At 45.5% G+C, this 18,369-nt stretch overlaps 1 protein-coding gene across 2 annotated transcripts; it reads right to left on the reverse strand.

Annotated features, from left to right (window-relative positions):
- Nucleotides 1–1,377: 1,377 nt before the first annotated feature.
- Nucleotides 1,378–17,714, reverse strand: LOC308122541 (SNF-related serine/threonine-protein kinase-like). Of its 2 annotated transcripts, none has more exons than XM_080484380.1 (8): nucleotides 17,475–17,714; nucleotides 14,759–15,115; nucleotides 14,359–14,577; nucleotides 13,693–13,939; nucleotides 7,688–7,829; nucleotides 6,000–6,212; nucleotides 5,546–5,680; nucleotides 1,378–4,461 (listed from the first exon to the last, which is right to left on the reverse strand). In XM_080484380.1, the coding sequence occupies exons 2-8, from the start codon at nucleotides 14,879–14,881 to the stop codon at nucleotides 3,207–3,209; spliced, it is 2,334 nt and encodes a 777-aa protein (XP_080340506.1). In that variant the 5' UTR covers nucleotides 14,882–15,115; nucleotides 17,475–17,714; the 3' UTR covers nucleotides 1,378–3,206. The 2 variants fall into 2 exon arrangements, with proteins under 2 accessions (XP_080340506.1, XP_080340507.1); XM_080484381.1 differs by lacking the exon at nucleotides 17,475–17,714 and adding an exon at nucleotides 16,002–16,078.
- Nucleotides 17,715–18,369: the final 655 nt, after the last annotated feature.

The raw sequence follows: 18,369 nt of genomic DNA on the forward strand, positions 1-18,369 counted from the left end.
GAATCCCCCTCCCGTCCGGCTGATGTGGAACAGTAGCCCAGATGTTGCAGAGATTACGACTTCCCCCTGCAGTGTCTGTGACCGAGAGTCTGGGGCTTGAGACCGTTCAGGAAAATTGACACAATTTGTAATCCATGCGGTCTGGCCCCTGTCCTCCATAGAAATAACCCGCAGTAGTGTCTGTTTATGGACAGCACAGTTGGGCTGATGTTTCAGCATCCTGTTGAAGGCCTGAATAAAATTATTATTATTGAGCTACCCTGCAAATGCACACGTAAAAGCCAATATATTAACTGGACACAGTTGCAAGTGATGAGGTTCATTTATGCTCAACTTATCTACAAAATTAGAGGCAGTTTTTCAGGCGTCCGTGTTGCTTTGAGGCCGTTGAATTACCGATGGTCTGTATATATAAGCTTCTAGATGACAAACGTCTGGATTTAATAAATGCGGCCTACAGACTGAAGGCTCTGTGTGTCCACATGCTCATCTTTATATTTAGATTTAAATGTGCACTGTGCAGCATTTCGACTACATTGCAGAGAATATAACAAGTCTTCTTAGTCAGCACAATCCGATTCAACATGAATTAAATCACTTGTTTATGGTTGTATCTGCATTTAAAGTGCTGCAAAAGGGCCGAGATGTATTTCAACAGTTTTATTCACAATTTTATCGTGAGGTAATTTTCTCTTCTTGGGTCTCGATATCACAATTTCTAATGCAGATGGAACTTTCCTTTTGTTTGTTAGCAATAGTTGTTTCATTAAATCAACCCAAACTAATACCGTCATGTGAGCCATTGTAAACTGTAAATGGAAAACGAACAGGACGCCATCTTGCACAAGTGACTCCAAGTGTATTCTGGGTAAAATTTCTCATCGAGTGTGATTTGAAAAAGCTACTGCTCTCTTGTAGATATATAGATTTCTGTACCATTGTTTGTGGAAGAGATTATTTTAGGCATAATAAAGCATGTTAAGTAATCTCAGCGGTGTATCTGATCAAAAGAGATATTATGCGGTTATATAACAGATTTTTCTATCCATACACACATATATATATATATATATATATATTTACCTGCTGGAATTGTGTGGGTCCTTTTCGCTCATGGTAGCTGCAATTAATAAAAACTGGAACATCTGTGGTGAAATACAAAGGTTAAATAATACTCGAGTAAGTCTGACAGCTCAGGGGGCAAAAGTCACAAAACCATTGTTAATACATTCAAATCCAACCTTGGACGAGGCCTTGGTGCCCGCCGCCGTCCCTCCTGGGGAGTAAATTAATGTAAAAACCACAACTTGGTTGTTTAATTTAGTCAATACAGCGCAAACACTTTCACTAAAAGCAGCAGTGACACAACGGTCCATGTGTTTCATTCACACCATTTTATTTTAATAGATCTCTATCATATACATACAGTACAATATGCTCAAGACAGGTTTTTTTTTTTTTTCAATTTTATGGCACATCCATTATCGTTGTACATTTTGCAGTCGCTGGTATTGCTGTGAGGTTACAGTAAAGTGACCGTTTGGATCTGTTACGTAGGTGGATACAACAGGTGGCTGGACCTCGGTGGAGTAGGAATAAAGTTCGCTACAGCAAAAACACATGCACTGTCAAGTTATATATTCCACTTAGGGGTGGGTGACACGTCCAGGTACACAGACCGACACTGGAAGGGGTGCGTCATGTTCGGATAAAACCCCCCGCTGCCACTTCTTCTTCTTCTGGAATACGCTACAACAGTGGCTACTGTGATCCCGGAAATCTACAGGATGTGCACGGTTTGAGTCGCACCCAGAGTTTCTCTCTTCTGTATGACTTTAAAGAGCTGCCGCTGCGCGTTGAAAAACAGGTCGACAAGTGCAAAAGTAAGCACACCGCTCTCTTGATCCTGTCTGAAGCATTGATGAAGCGGATACTGTCGGATAAACGCCGACTATTGATCATTTGTATTTAACACTGTCATTTACGTTAGTTATACGAGCTGGCTGAGTAACCTCAAGTTACACTCAAAAAATGCATGTTAAAATAATCAACCCAACTTTTTTTCTTTTTACCAAAGACTGAATGGCACACAATTCGAAAGTCATTTTTTTTCTTCAATAAACATTTGACAGTCAACACAACTCTAATTGGATATCACTAGTTTGACTCTCACCGCTATCAAAGTTTCAGAAAGGATCAAGTGTACATCATTTCTCCCAGAACCCCTCCAACCTGGTGCTTATTCTCGCACGTGGCCGTTTGTGTCCGTGGAGATCTTAAATACGTTTCTCTGGGTTCAACCGGAACCTTACACATCCCGTAGGAATGACCAATAATGATGTCTAAGGATCTAGTATTCAGGTTTTCTACTGCAATACAACTTTACTGTTAAATACTACAGGTACAGAGTACTGCTAAGGTATTCACATATGTACAAACTCCGCTGTCCGACCACAGGCGACTTGGCAAGTGAGTGTGCATCTTCTCTCTGCAGAGCATGTTCCCGGTAGAAAAATAAAATAGTGATAAGACTATAAAATAGCGTGTGCCACCATCTTATCTAAGTGCTGCTGTCCGTTTTTGTTTTTTTTACCCTGCATCTGGCCTCATTTGAATGAAAACACAGTCACAATGTAACTCTTTCAGTCAGAATATTAAAAAAAACAACAACAACAAAAAAAACCAACAGAAAAATTTAAAATGATTGTCTCGAAAAAAACCGATTAAAAAACGTGATGTTAAAAACAGCGTCACAGTTTAACACAAAAAGTGATATGTAACATGATAAAATAGATCGAGTGATGGTGTGTGTGTGTGTGTGTGTGTGTGTGTGTGTGTGTGTGTGTGTGTGTGTGTGTGTGTGTGTGTGTGTGTATGAGCACTTCCTGAATGCACTTTAATTCAAAATAATAATAAATATTTCTCATTTAAATACACCGCCTGGTTAAATGTCTGTTTAGTGTTCAGTTCGCTGTGTGGAAAGTGCTTCACATACTTGGCGCTGCACCGAGACTGTCAGTGTCTCTCTATGTGCAATTCCGGCGTTTCACGCTCTCTCCAGGTCATCCACCGGTAAACGCTCCGCGGCGAGGTGATGCTAACGTAGTGTGAACTCATGAGTCAGAGATGAAAGGCAGGAGTACAGGAGGTGTGTGTGTGTGTGTGTGTGTGTGTGTGTGTGTGTGTGCTTGTGGAGTGTGTGCGCTTCAGATGACCTGGCAGCAGCTGTGCGCCGTGGGCGTGCACAGCAGACCCTCCTTGGGGCTCCGGTGAATGTTGACGGACAGAGTTTTGTCACTCAGAGGCATCTGCAGCACGCGGTTCTTCATGTTCCTGTGGTTCTCCCTGGCCAGGTCCAGCTCGCCCAGCCTCAGGGTGCCCGAACGGGCGCCGTCCAGCAAGGGGTCCGCCAGCACGTCCCCGAGAGGCGGCTGGTGGTAGAGGTTTGCGCGGGGCGACGGGCCGCCCAGGAGCGACACCTTGTCCAAGCTGCCCGTGGAGCCGCCCATGCACATCCTCCACATGGGGCGGTCCTGGGAGTCCACCCCGACGCCGGCACCAACCCCGCCGCCGCCACCGCCACCGCCGCCTCCCCCTGTCAGATTGTGGAACTGGGAGCTCAGGCACAGGCTCATCAGCTTCAGGCTCTCCACCAGGCCGCTGGGGGCTTTGGCCGAGCCTTTGCCCTGAACGGACGCAGAGCCGGGACTCGCACAGTTGGAGAGACTGCCTCGTTTCTCTCCGCCCTCTCTCACCTCTTCTCTCTCACCCTCTTGTCCGTCACCGGACGCCGCGTCGGGTTTATAGTGACTTTCTGTATCGTCGTCGCTCGTTTCTGAGTTTGGGGTGAGAGTGGCTACCGGCGCCGATCCGGGCGAGGAGGCGAGCATCGAGGGCGACGGTATTCTGGAGTTCAGATTGAGACTCAGACTGGGTTTGGGGGCGCCGAATCTTTGCAACTCCCCGCTGTCCTCGTCGTCCTCATCCTCCCGATCCTCCTCGTGGATCTGGTTGAGGACTGGCGCGCTCATGCGAGAAGTTAGACGATTGGCCGAAGAGGAGCCAGACGAGGACGTTTTGCATCGGAGCACCACCTGCACGGGCAACATGGAGGGCGGCAGACACTTGTCCTCCACTCCGTCTTCCTCTTCGTCCTCTTCCACGCTGAACAGACTGGGACTACGAGGTTTGCAGGGGCCCACTGCGGCCAGGGAGCCCAGCCTGAGGGGGTTGGGGTGGGGCTTGGGCGCAGGCCTCGGCCCCCTCTCCTGGGTCTGTCGAGGCTGCTGGTTCTCCTGCCGCTGACTGACATCCAGCAGAGCCGTTTTGGGCCTGGGCCCCTTGTGGAGGCTCTCGGCACTACGGGCAGGAGACTGGGGCCCCCCGGGGTGGGAGATGCCAGAAGCCCCCAATCCGTCGCTGACATCCTGGTGAACGTCCACTCTGGTCGGCCAAGACTGCCTGTAAAGTGGAAACCTGCAGTTCAGTTCAGAGGGGCAGTGGAGCACGCTGAAATCGGGGGTCTTTCTGTCTACAGCCATGTTTACACAATAATGTTTCAAGAGAAACTCTAAAGTAGTGTTTCTCCACCATTATAACCTGTTAATATCTGCAGAATCATGTGATATTACGGCGTTATATCAGATTCATGCCTGAATTTAACATCAAAAAGATTTTGGACACTGTCAAGTCGAACATGAACATTAACGTTACACCTGCTGATTTAAAGTTAACATTGTCACAGACTATGAGTCAGAAAAACCAGCTGGAAATGTCTGTGTGACAAGTGAGGTATTATGTAAGCATCTCTCTGGATTCGCCCTCTGATTGAATGTTTATCACACATTTAATAGAAAATGCAGGTCATCAGCTAAAACAATGAATTACCACAAAACCTCGATGGAATAAAAGTGCTAAAGAGATTAAATTTAGTGGTTGTTAGTCCTAAAACCACTGTTATAATGGAATACACCTACAGTAATGAGCTCCAGAACTTCAAATGAGATTCTCTTTTACTCTTTGTATTAACAAACAAACCTGTCATTCAGTGAACTTTACACGTTTTGTGCAATTCGGCCTGTTCATAAATACTCTCGGGTCTTCTACGTGTTTCGAGGCATTTTAATGCTTCATTTTAGAATATTTTTGGTTCCACATCAGTGACAGTGTTGCTGATCTGCAGCTTCTCTTCTATTCTTAGTCTGTCCTTCATTCCCTGCTGGAAAAAAAGACTGTCTGTCCATGTCCATCTTATGTCAAACGAGTCATTTTTCACCGCGGATTGACAGAAAGCAAACACTGCAGCGGCAGCAGCCTGTCTAAAGATGTGCGTGTGTGAGTGTGTGTGTGTGTCTTTTTGTCGGGTCCCAAAACATTTCTGTGGGACATTTTACATGGAGAAGCAGTTTTAGGGTTAAAGTGAAGGTCAGTGTGTGAAGCTGGGAGAAACACGGAGTCACAAGTGTGTGTGTGTGTGTGTGTGTGTGTGTGTGTGTGTGTGTGTGTGTGTGTGTGTGTGTGTGTGTGTGTGTGTGTGTGTGTGTACCTGAACTGGGCCTTGCTGGGGCTCGGCGATCGCGTCTGGCTGTGTTGCTCCTTCTCTTGCTGCTCCCTCAGCATCCTCTCCGCCAGCAGGAAGTACGTCGCCGTGATGTGGTTGTACTGGTTCGACTCCAGCGCCCTGCCACAAGGAAGGGAGGGGGGTGGGTGGGGGTGGAGTCCGTCTTAACGCGAGGCATACGAGTCAGCTCGGAGCCACGAACCGTGAATCAAAAGTGACGGGAGTGGAGATTTAATTTGACATGGCAGCAGCTTAGGACTGATTGCCAGCTGGTTGTTAATGGCAATTAAACTGTTGACGACTCTCATTCCGGCTTCAATGGGACCGGTGAAGTGTGACAAATCTTTGGAGATTACATGGGATCGAATCGGGTTTATTCATGAGCGCGTGAGAGTGAGAGAGAGAGAGAGAGAGAGAGAGAGAGAGAAAACAAGCTTACTCGGTTATTGTGTCCCTGTCTGCGATGCCTCCCAGCACCATGCGTTGGATGATGGAGCCGTGCTCCTCCTCCGACAAGCTGCGGTGGGACACCAGCGGAGTGGACAGCTTGGTCGCCGGCGAGGGGTCGACGCCTTGAAGCCACTCGTGGCCCTCGATCTGCTCCAGGGTTGCTCTCTTTTTGGGGTCCCTTTGCAGCATATGGCCGATGAGGCTGGAGGAAAACACAACGGAGGTTATTGAATTCAATCAGTGCAGCGAGAATAAACTGGGACAATCTGAAGCTGAAAAAAATTTAAAATAAAAAAATGCATTGGATTTGAAAGTTGTCCAGATTTTGTAGTTTTTGACCTATTCAATAGGAAATCATTAAAGATATTTATGATTTAATTTTAAGCGTCGATTCTGAATGAACTTGGCTTGCTGCTCCATCTTACACTGTGACATGAGAACAGATGTGGGTAAACTACTGCTACGTTAATTAAATCCAACTTATTTTCCCATAAAACTACATCACATATTAGTTGCCTTCCAATTGACATGTCCAGATTATTTATACTCAAAAGCATCAACCAAAACAATTACCTAATGCTATACAGTGACAAAAAAAAAGTAAATATAAAGAATAGACATGTTGGCTACAAAAATCTGGATCAAAAGTTTTGAATAGTATTTAAGATTTTATCAATTAAGATCAATAAATAAGATAGAATAGGGCTGGATAAGCAACTTGCTTCTCCCTACTTCTTTTCGGACAGAAGATATACATTCTTATTCTTATTATTGATATTATTGTTTTTATTTATGTCCTCATTATTAATAATATCGTTTATTTAATTTGTTTCCTCATATTATTCCTAGTACTACCATTATTATTTCATTGTCTTTTAAATGTTCGAAATAAAAGATATATCAAACCAAAACTATGATCCATGTAAGATTTCGAAGTACTGCATCGAATTGTACTCAAGCATGAGTTAAATTAAATACTGCATTGTGTCTCATTAGCGGTCAGCCACAATGCAGATATTGTACTATGAATATGAACTAAAGCCGCGTTCAACACGTGAATACAATATTATGCAAAGGTCAATTTAAATCAGAGCCAGAAACCCCGGGGATCGGCACGAAAAACATTGGAAAGTGTGGCTATTTCACCAAACAAACACAACCTGGGGTATTGTGACTGAGAAATGAGTCACCATTTCATTAACATGACAAAGTTTGTGCAGTCGCGCTCAGCAAATAAGAAACAAAAAATTGTTTCATCAAGGCCACACAGGACGTGGATGTTTGGTTTCAGGTAAACACCAAAGCGGCCAGAATATGAGTCAATATTTGAAGAGCTGCGTGGAAAGTCAACATATCGCGATGGAGCAGGCCAAAAAATAAATAAATAAATAAATAAAATCATGTTGAAAAACAGTGTGTGCGCCTGAAAGCCGCGGCCTCGACGCGCCGCTAAACCCTCGCCGTGTTAAAAATAGAAGGGCCGATTTTAAAGGGTGCATTAGATACACTTAACGCGGCGGAGCGGCGGACAGCAGCAGCAGCAGCGGGAGAGAGCAGGAAGGGAAAGAGAGGCCGCTCTCCTTTCCTTCGCACATCCACAAACATGAAATATGCAGCACGCGCACGGCGCTCGCCAACCCCCCCCCCCCCCCCCCCCCCCACCGGTGTCGTACTCACTCTTTGCACGCGCGGGAGATGTGCGCCGGCACCGTGTATCTGCAGTCCATGATCATCGTGAGCGTCTCGCTGTCATTGGCCTCCTGAAAGGGGGGCTGACCGCAGACCAGCATGAAGAGGATCACCCCGAGACTCCAGATGTCTGCCGAAACACCGATCACATCGTTAGAGGGACGAGCGGGGATTTTGTGGCGGGAAGACAAAACTCAACAAAGTGAGGCAGGTATGTCCTCTGTGCTTAGTGACCTAGATTCAAGAAAGAAGGAAATAAATAAATAAATAAATAAATAAAACCCCACACAGGCGCCGTCTCCGCCGGTTCAAATCAAGCGTGAATCACCTTCGATCACAGCCGTTGCCCACAAATGCGAACGAGCTCGGGACACATCTGTCCGACCGAGGATGAGACGCTGCTCCCGTGCACGCGCTTCGGCGCACAGGCTCGGGAAAAGTGGGTTAACGTGTTCATCCCTCAAAGCTTCGCGCAAATGGTAATTTTATGGAACAGTTCTCTTGGTCTCTTGGTCCGATTAGCCCTTTTCAAAAGAGCCGGGGGGGGAGGTGGGGGGCCGCTACTCTGGTCAGCCGGATGGTCCACTGACACACATTCTGCCATCGCGCCCCGAGCACGAGCAGACAGACAGACAGACAGACAGTCACGAGCCACTCAGCATCTGAGTCAGTGTTTTGACCTGCTTTCGCTAAATGTCAGCCTCTGCACCGAAAGACGGGGAAACGTAGACGAAAGAACAAACCACAGAGTTGTAGTCGTTAGTGTCTCTGGACAACCAGCCAAATGTGACCAGGTGGCTGAATGTACTTAAAATATACTTTTAACATGTTTAAACTTCAATTTTTTTATTCATATTAGGGGTGCTCTAATACTGTAACATATATATCGATTTTAAATGTATTTTGCACACTTGTAGCAGCCCCTGCAATTTCATTATAATCACTCATATGATGACAAATAAAGCATTGTATTGTATTGTATTTTTACATGGTGTAATTATAATGCTCCAGCAGTCTCAATGTTTTTTTACATGATCAGTCATATTCACCTATTCAAACACACACGCAAGGCATACCTTGAAAGAACAAAGTAGATCTGGGGTGTCAAACACATTTTAGGCCACATTACAGCCTAATTTCACCTTGAGTCGGCCAAATTGTTAAAATAGTGGCATAATAACCTTTAAAGTTAAAGTTTATCTTTTTATATCGTGACGAAAAGGTCTAAATTTTCACAAAGCCAAACAATTACTATGGAAAATGACAACGTAAAGCCAATTTCAATGAAACCTTCTAGTGTAAAATACAGTGAAATGTCCCCCAAAAACTTCTTCTATAGCTGGTTCATTATGAATGTCTGCACATGATGGCCTTTTCTTTTTTCATTTTAGAGACAAAATACAAATTCAATCTCCAATTTGTGGACTATCAATTGCAAGCTTTTCTAGTTGTTCAGCTGTTCATGAGACTTATACATCAAAATATGCTGGTACATACCACCTGTGGCCACTAGATGTCACTGTATGGCAACGGAGTGCTGCTAAAGCGCAATTAAAAAAACAAAACAACTCCAGTATTACCATTTTGGAGATGGAAAAACAAACCCAACTATGTATATATATATATATATATATATATATAGTGTCCAGAATATATTGTACATACTTTAATAGAGCACTCATTTAAACACTGGATTTTTTTCGTGATAAGTTACATTTATTAAATAAGATTTAGTTCAACAAGCTTTGAGTGTGTTTAGAAAAGGTTATCAAAGTTAAAATTTGTATTGCTAATGAGGCTTAAGAGTCAAATATCTTGTGTAGTGTGTGTGTGTGTGTGTGTGTGTGTGTGTGTGTGTGTGTGTGTGTGTGTGTGTGTGTGTGTGAGTGTGTGTGTGTGTGTGAGTGTGTGTGTGTGTGTGTGTGAGTTCTTAAATGGCCCTGTGACAATGAGAGCCATTCATCTACTTCCTCCTCATCTTCTATCGCTTTATCTAATGAGGGCGAGAAAGGTAGAGCAAATATCTTCACCCCTCATAATAAAAGGTCTCTTGTAATTAAAGCCGGCGCACATATTACATTTAATCCTGAAATTCATCAGATTATTCAAATTAAGAACTCACTTTAATTTCCAACCCGCAAATCATTATTCTCATGCCATAGCGCGGCCACATTACATAATACTGTAAGTACCACCCGAAAACTGCAGTAATTAAATCATGTATAGTTTATATTCATATATAAATTACCTTGAGTTGTACTCGCTAAATAATCATATCACTATAATGAGGTATTATTTTAGCAAGATAAGTATGTGTATGTAGTCATGTGTAAGTACAATACGATGAATTATGAAGGAATTAAATTAACATTCAAATCCTCCGAGCTACATTCCTGTAGCCGTTAGTTCACTTTGTGAAGAATCACTGTTTTATATCCATTTCTTCACAAAAATTCTTTCCCAATTTTCATTTTTGGATATATATTTTGTAGAAATTGAAAGTAGAAATTCGAGACAGCCGATTTCAACTGAATACCTGCGACCTGGCAATGTAATTAAATGCAGTTTAAAAGTAACTAATACTCCAATCATTTCTCAGGGAAATACTTTCACACAACGTTTCCAGTGAAAACGCATCATTTTAATATTACTTTCCCGTTTAAAACAGCAACGTTCTGAAAACGATGTCCGTTTAGACGTAAACGGCAGAAACGTAGAAAACGATGCAGTGAGCACACCAGGCCACAAGTTGACGCTGTTGTTGCCTCCTGTAAATAAGTACAGTTTAGCCACAATATTCAACAGTAGCTGCATTTCAGTACAAATGTTCAGCATTTCTTTTTTTTTTTTTAAGACTTCATTTACGACACCTACATCTTGTGGTTGTCATGCTCCATCCAAAGCGTGAGATGTTTGTGGCTCTCCCAATGAGCAAAGAGGGAGGTTTGTCTCGCTCAGCGCCGTTTTCATGTTTCTTGACATCGCTCCAGTTTGCCGGGACACGCAGCAGATTTCAATCTGGTGGAGTGAGTGTGGCGGCGGCGGCGGCGGCGGCTTGCTGTGGGCGGTGAGTATTTATTTCTCCGAGGCTGCGGAGGACTGTTTCATGCCGCTGATGGAGGGAGCAAATGCTGCTGCAGTCCCCACCGCCATATTACCCCCCCTCGCCAACGTATCCTAGCAACCGTGACCCTGCTCTCTCATCACTTGCGTCAGCGGTCCGCCAAACTTCCTTCCTCCGTAACTTTATTTATAAACCAGATGGCTGACACGTCCCCTGATAACGCCGTAGATTCACGTCACCGCGCATCAGCATCCAGCGGCGGCGGCGACTCGCCGGTGACAGCCGGGAGAGTAAACATCCCCTTTTTCCTGCTGCACTCCAACGCTTTTCCCCGAGATCGCCCAATAACCAGCCTCTGCTGCGTCTTCGCCCCCGAAGACGAGTCCAGCATCTCGTCTCACTCATCCTTATGCAGCTGCTTTGTGTAAAACGTCTCCCCCTCAGTGCATGTTCATTACGCACAGATAAGCTCTGAAATATGCATGCGCCCAAGACATGCTCCCTGCAGCTGCTATTAGGTAAGTTATTATTTTTTTCAGAAGTGCTTGTGCTTCTCGAAGAGGAAGCCAAAAATCTATATTTAACTTTCCATTAACCAAAGCCAAAAAAAAAAAAAAAAAAAAAAAGGTGGAGCGAGCCCACACAGTGAAGAACTAAACAAATAAAAGAAAGCAGTCATCAGTACGTCACTTTGTACAACAACAGGGGCTGATTTTCTGACTTTCTTGAAGTCGATGTAGTAAAATAAACTTATTTTCAACTCTACACCAAGGTGGCACTTTGCTGCAGTGGTTAGAACAAATTCCTCACAGCCAGAGTACCCTGGTTTAAATCTAGAGCTTTCTGTGTGGAGTGTCCATGTTCTCCCCGGGCGAGTACTTTAGGTTACTCCCACGAGATCCAAACGGGTGAATGGGTGTCTTCAGTTTTAGGTGCTACAGAAGGTGGATGGATAAAATCCAATCCAAACTTATTCCTCCAACACTTCGCCTTCACCTGGTCTGTTCCTAACAGGGACTGAAATTAATTGGGATTGTGACAACTCATGAAAACGAATACATTTATTTCAAGCAGGGCCTGTTCATTCTGTATGACGGCTTTATTGTTCAAATATAGTAACACAACCATTTTATGAGCGTATATCTTTAATCGAAGTCCAGTATAATCAGCCTGTAGACATGGAAAACTATGTGAAGTCCTAATGTGCAAAAAAAGTAAATAGTGACCTCTAGAGTCTGTAGTAATTATGACAGGAGCAAGTAAGGCCCCGTTCACGCGACAATGTTTCAAGTGAAAACGCAACGTTTTCCCTTTTTTGTTTTAGAAAAGTTCTGCGTTTACACTGAAACGTTTTGAAAACGACGACACAGAAAAGTCAGAAACACTGAAAACGATTTCGTTTTTATGTCGTGAGCCGATTTTTTTATTTATTTTGTTTTTAAATGGCCTTTTTAGTGCCTCTGAGCACAGACTCCAAAACGCAACAAAAGTTTTCCGTTTTCACTTGAAAATGTTGTCGTGTAAATGAGCCTACAGGAAGTAGCATGTGGGCCTTCCCATCTAAAATCCAAGTAATTATTTGAATAGGATTCCCCAGTTGTAGCAGGAAGGAGTGAACAAAAACTACTGAAATCTATAAGACCATCTGCAGTGACTGTAAATATATTTATCTGCAGGAAACACTTGGTCTTTTTTCTTGGGCGTTTGCAGGGTCGGGCTCCACCGCTTCACAATCTGTGGGACTGAGTCATGTTTAATCTCAAATTATTTTCAGCCCCTCCCTCCAGCGAATCAGCGTGTCCCGATTGTGACTGAGCTGGGCGAGGACAGGCTCTTTATCTCTGCGACGAACTGGGCCGGCCGCCACCTGGCACCACGCCACCAAACCTCGGCGCCCTGCAGCCTGTCGGCAGGTAAACTTGGCAGCCGTGTAATCCCGGGGCAGGTTACCTTACTGGGCCCAGAAGCGCCAGGACCGCCGTCCTCCACGCTCAGCCTGTTCCAACATCTGATACCATCACGCAATATTACATCCCAGTCGGGGTGGATAATCCCCGGGAATCAAAACACCGTCATCTCAGGTGAACGAACAATAGCGCACGTGTATTATTGACACTCCAGAGAGCAGACACACACACACACACACACACACACACACACACACACACACACACACACACACACACACACACACACACACACACACACACACACACACACACACACACACACACACACACACACACCTCGCCCGATTGCGGTCAGATAAGACTGTAATTACTCTGCTTTGAGGATAGCAAAGCAAAAGTGGAGGAAAAAAGCCACTGCAAATCTACATTTCTTCCTCTGACGCAGTGGCTTCTGGGTAGACAGAGGGCCTGCTGATGCCTTTTCACACCCTCCTCGCGTCTGTCTGCTCTTTTTGCCTCTACATGTTTCCTTCAGTCGGCCCCGTCGTGTTTGAATTCTTTTCCAGATACAGTTTTTATCTGATATTCAAGCTGGGATCGAGACCATATCCATGTTGGCGAGGCTGCCCCGGATGCTCCAGTCAGATATCACATTACACAGAGCGGCTTCAACCGCAACCAAAGAAGAAAAAAGTGCAGGCGCACAGCGGAGCCTCAGATTATTACATTTCCAAGCAACCTAGTTGGTGAAGAGAGTCTGAACTTTAAAGAGGTTGCCTCTTTTTTTTTTTTTTTTTTTTTTTTTTTTTTTAAATCAGCTGGCTGATAATGCTGCAGGTGAACCATCCAAAGGACAACGGCTCTAATAGCACAGTTATCAAAGAAGAGAGAGTGAAAGCATCAGTTCACCGGAAGGCGACAGCGTGCACTGAAAAGCCAGTGGACTTTGAACCCAGTCGATAAAAGGCAAATCGTCCCCGTTAGATAACTCAACCTCCATCGTCTCTCCGGGGACTTACCCACTGCGGGAGCGTCGTACTCGTCGCCCAGCAGTATCTCGGGAGCCGAGTAGGCCAGCGAGCCGCACGAGGTGTTGAGCGTCTTCCCCGGTTGGAAGCGATTGCTGAATCCGAAGTCGGTCAGCTTGACGACGCCCTGCTTCTCGAAGAACACCACGTTCTCGGGCTTCAGGTCCCTGTGCACCACGTGCAGCCGGTGGCAGTAGGAGATGGCGTGGACGATTTGGGCGAAGTAGCATTTGGCCACCTTGAACGGAGAACGAGAAACGGGGAAACGTTTGCAATCTTCTCAACCTTCGTAACTTGTGACGTTGCGACACTCAATGTCAAACAGCCAGCATTTTGGCGTCTGGTATTCATCCCCTCCAAAGAATCTGCACGCGCATTGCTGAGCTTCTAAATACCTTCTGACTTCTCCCTCGGCGCATTTCCACATAACTTCCTCACCTTCAATAGTAATAAACAAAATAATCCAAATTCCTCTCATACCAGTGTTTCTCTCAGTCTCAGGAGGCAAAGTATTAATTCAAAGCGTCTATCAATCTCCTTTCTCTCCCCTTATCTGGAGGCAAGTACAAGGTCAGGACAGTCCCTCTTCAGATAAATCACAGTTTCCTTCTTGCTGAACGATTAGGGCGAAGGTTTATGTGCTAACGGCCGACTGACCTCTTCACTCAGGCCTCCGTCGTGCTTCATGATGCAGTCGTACATGTCTCCTCCGTCGCCCAACTCCAGGATGAGGTAGAGCTTGGTGGCCGTGTCGATGACCTCGTAGAGGCGGACCACGTTGGGGTGCTGCACCATCTTCATGCACCGCACCTCCTGGAAGAGGTGGCCCCGCGCCACCGGGTCCAGTTTGGTCTTGTCGATCACCTTCACCGCAACCTGGAGGAGAGGAACTGATCAACTCCTGGCGAATAAAAGATGACTTATTCATTAGTAGTTAAGAGCGACAGACGGGGGGAAGAAAGGAAGAAAAACTGCGTCGATACGCTCGGACACGTACTGATATCTGCTTTCTAGTCATCCTTTTGTGCGTCTGTGGTCAAAGGCTGTGTGAGCGTACCTTCTCCCCCGTGAAGACGTGCCGGGCCAACTTGACCACGGCAAAGTGTCCACGGCCGAGCGTCTTGTCCAGGTCGTACAGCCCGGCGATCTTCCCGTCGCGGTGTCGTTTCAGCCCCGCCATGGCTGCCGGCGAGCGAGGAGCGAGGAAGTGCCTGCACGTCGTCCGTCGTCAGTTCTCCATCGCCGACTGGCTGGCCTGAAGTTTCCGTCGGTCAGGCCGTGGCCTGGAGCTGTGGATCGTCTTGAGGTGGCGTTGGAGAACTAATGGCGAGATCCTCGTTAAGATCGGGGGTAAATATTCACGAAGCTTTGTCCCGCCGTTGCTCCGCTCAGTTCGGTCCCATCTTGTGGTAATCTGCGGGTCGAGAACGGTCAACACTTAATCAGAACGTTACAGTAAATCGCCGCAACAAACCGAACCTCTAATTTTGAAGGAATACGGCGAAACGCTGGGTCAGATGAAATGATATGGTCAGCGCGAAGAAGCCAAACGCGGGAGCCACAGAGAAGTCGCATTTCCAAAAGCAGCCAGCAGCAACCACAACATATTATCAGGAAATACCAGAGGCGAGAGTCTATAAGCAACCGTTTCCAAGTTCAAATGGTCCTCTGGGTAATGAAATCAGGTATGGTGAATTCTAAAATATACTATAAAGTTTCTCTACAAGGTGCGTCGGTGATCTCTGCCAGCTCTGGCTTCCTCCCAATTACGTTGCTGGTTAGTTCAGTCTGTGACTTTAAATTGGCTTTAGTTAAATAGACTTTAGTGTACTACCCTCTTATAGCATGTTACGTGACTGGTCACATTCATTCATCCACAAGCACACACTTGCGGCGAGGAGGCGTCGAGGAGCGAGCCGCCGTTTAGGAATACAACTCTTTTCTTTACCAGACGTCTTCAGCTGTGGCTGATTTAACTGATCACTTCAGTTTGCTTATTATTCTTATTTGTCGTTGCTCGCCAAGGACGACGACGCTTCTCCCTCCGAGCTCACGCAACATCCCACTATCCTCACATCTGATTTTTTGCTCTGTTCAACAAAAGGGTCACTGTCGTCACAAAAGCGCGTTGCCTCACAGCCTCGATTGCGAAACACCGCCCCCGGGGGCGGCATACCATTCCACTTCGAGGAATCTACCTGCCAGCCGGAGGCATGACAAGAGGCAGAAAAAAAGAAACACCATGTACTCGCAAAGTACATTCCTGGGAGGTGATCCTGGGCGAGGTGTGTCCCACTCACCTGCATTGACAAAGACGACGCAAAAACAAACAGACGTCCGTTGCCAGGAATCACACCTTTCGATGGAATTTGATACAGCAAGAGGAGAAGAAAAAAAACCTCTGAAGCAATTTTGCTCAAATGCAACGATGAAAGCCTGAAAAAAGCTCCTCTGGGGTTTTATGGCGTTTCTCATTTGGAAGCCTATACCTGTTAGGAAACATGAGGCATTTCACCAAATAATAGGCAGATGATGTTTGTTTCTCTTTGACAAAGGTGATGATATTTCAAGAAAAATCACACACACACACACACACACACACACACACACACACACACACACACACACACACACACACACACACACACACACACACACACACACACACACACACACACACACACACACACACACACACACACACACACACACACACACACACAGACATGTGAGCTGCTCACAAATTCACACGCAGGCACGCACACCGGCAGGTTAAAGGAGGTAAAAACGTGTGCAGGCGCGTGGTGATGAGCTGCAGGCCCGGCCTCTGTACCAACCGGGGTAATAACATTAGCTGGTGTGTGCACGCTTGATCTGCTCGTCTAAATCCAGCCCTTCTCATTCACCTAAATGGAGCCTGAGAGTGCAATCACTCCGTCTCTCCAAAGCAGGTACAAATCTCCAGTCAACAAATATGTCCCAGGCCTCCATGTTCAGAGGCTGGTTGTGTATTGATTAACAAGGTGTGTGTGTGCGTGTGTGTGTGTGTGTGTGTGTGTGTCTCTTTCAATAGTCCGGCTTAAGGCAAACCCTATTTACATCATCCCATTCCTTTCTCATAGAGGCTATTTAGGAGTGAAACCAGCTTAAAGATAAAAAAATCATCATCTTAAGACATTGATTCACTTCGGTATGAGGTATACAGACACACCTCTAATAATCTTGAGACCCTTAAATAAAAATATTATTTATTTCTTCTGAATGTATAGCACTTTTTACATGATTATTAAATTATTATTCTCAAATTTACACAAATATTCAGTCCGGCTTGTGGGTGATTGGTCTAAAATCTCGAGGAGAGGAGTATTGGACGGGTCTCCAGGTCTAAATGTTGTGCACTTTACAATCAAACTGCATCAATCTATCGCACTGCAGGGGAGCAGGATACACGCACATTATGATAGTAGGAGGACCAATGTTTGATTACAGTTTCCTCCACTGGATTTTATCCTGATGTTTGATGATGTTCCCCAATCATTGCCCATACGGGACCCCTCTTTTCACAACCTCCAACACGCACCAACGCACACACATAATATGGATACACACACACACACCCCCCCAGCTGACTGCATCCAAAATAATCCCCTGACGGCGCAGACAGGAGCCGCACACTGGCGCGAGCTGTGCAGCTGAAAGATGCGCACGGAGAGCCCAACCTGCCGCAGACCTTCACCCCGCCGGGGCCCGCACACACTTCCAGTGCGACCTACCTCAGAGGAATCCGAGGCGTCCTGTCTCCTCCATTAAAAACTGCGGGAGCGTGCGTGCGTGCGTGCGTCCTCGCGCGCGTGTTTGCGGGGTTCCTCCAAATGTGCGGGGTTTTTAAAGATCCGTCCAGGAGTGACTCGGTACCGACTGGCCGCAGATTAATTCCGCCGAGTCCCCACGTTAATCTGTCACTCTGTCAACTCAAACCCTCGCTCTCCTTCTCGCTCCTCCAGCGCTCCGCTGCGTCAAGTCCACGTGGGTGACCGGAAATCGCACTGCACGCGGACTTTCAAAATACAGTCACTTCTGCTGGCTGCTTTTTTTTATTTTTATTTTATTTTTTTAAACTTCTAGCACTGTTTGTATGTTTGAGTTAATTAAGACCGTGAGCAGATAGCAAACACATTTTAAAACAATTTTAGGATATTTTTTTCTTCTTGGATAAGATATTCAAAAGTCAAGAATTTAAAAACAAATATATTTCAAAGCAACTTTTTGCAGTTCATAAAGTGTACTTTAATAATAACTAGAGGTTTGCATTTCCAGAAGAAAATGCAAGCGTGAATACTGAAGATGAACTGTAATGCTGATGACGCTAAAGGAAGTGATAAGCGGCACAAACTTTTCCAGAAGTAATTCTGTGTGCCTGTCTCTCGCTGCCGACATCCCTTGATATCAGCGTCTTTGTGGCAACAGACGCTCATCTCCTTTCATCTTTGATCTGCTCTCTGGTCTCCCAGTTTTATTTTTTTGCGATTGATTTGGAAACAACTAAACAGATAGAAAGCATACAGCATAGCAGGGACGTCCTAAAAAGCTGCACGTTTTGATATTTGAACGGGGCAAATCGAGTAAAAGTTGTAGGAGGAGAGGACTAATAATAATAATAATAATAAA

The sequence above is a fragment of the Lipophrys pholis genome, assembly GCF_963383615.2.
Source record: "Lipophrys pholis genome assembly, chromosome: 17".
NCBI classification, from domain to species: Eukaryota; Metazoa; Chordata; class Actinopteri; order Blenniiformes; family Blenniidae; genus Lipophrys; species Lipophrys pholis.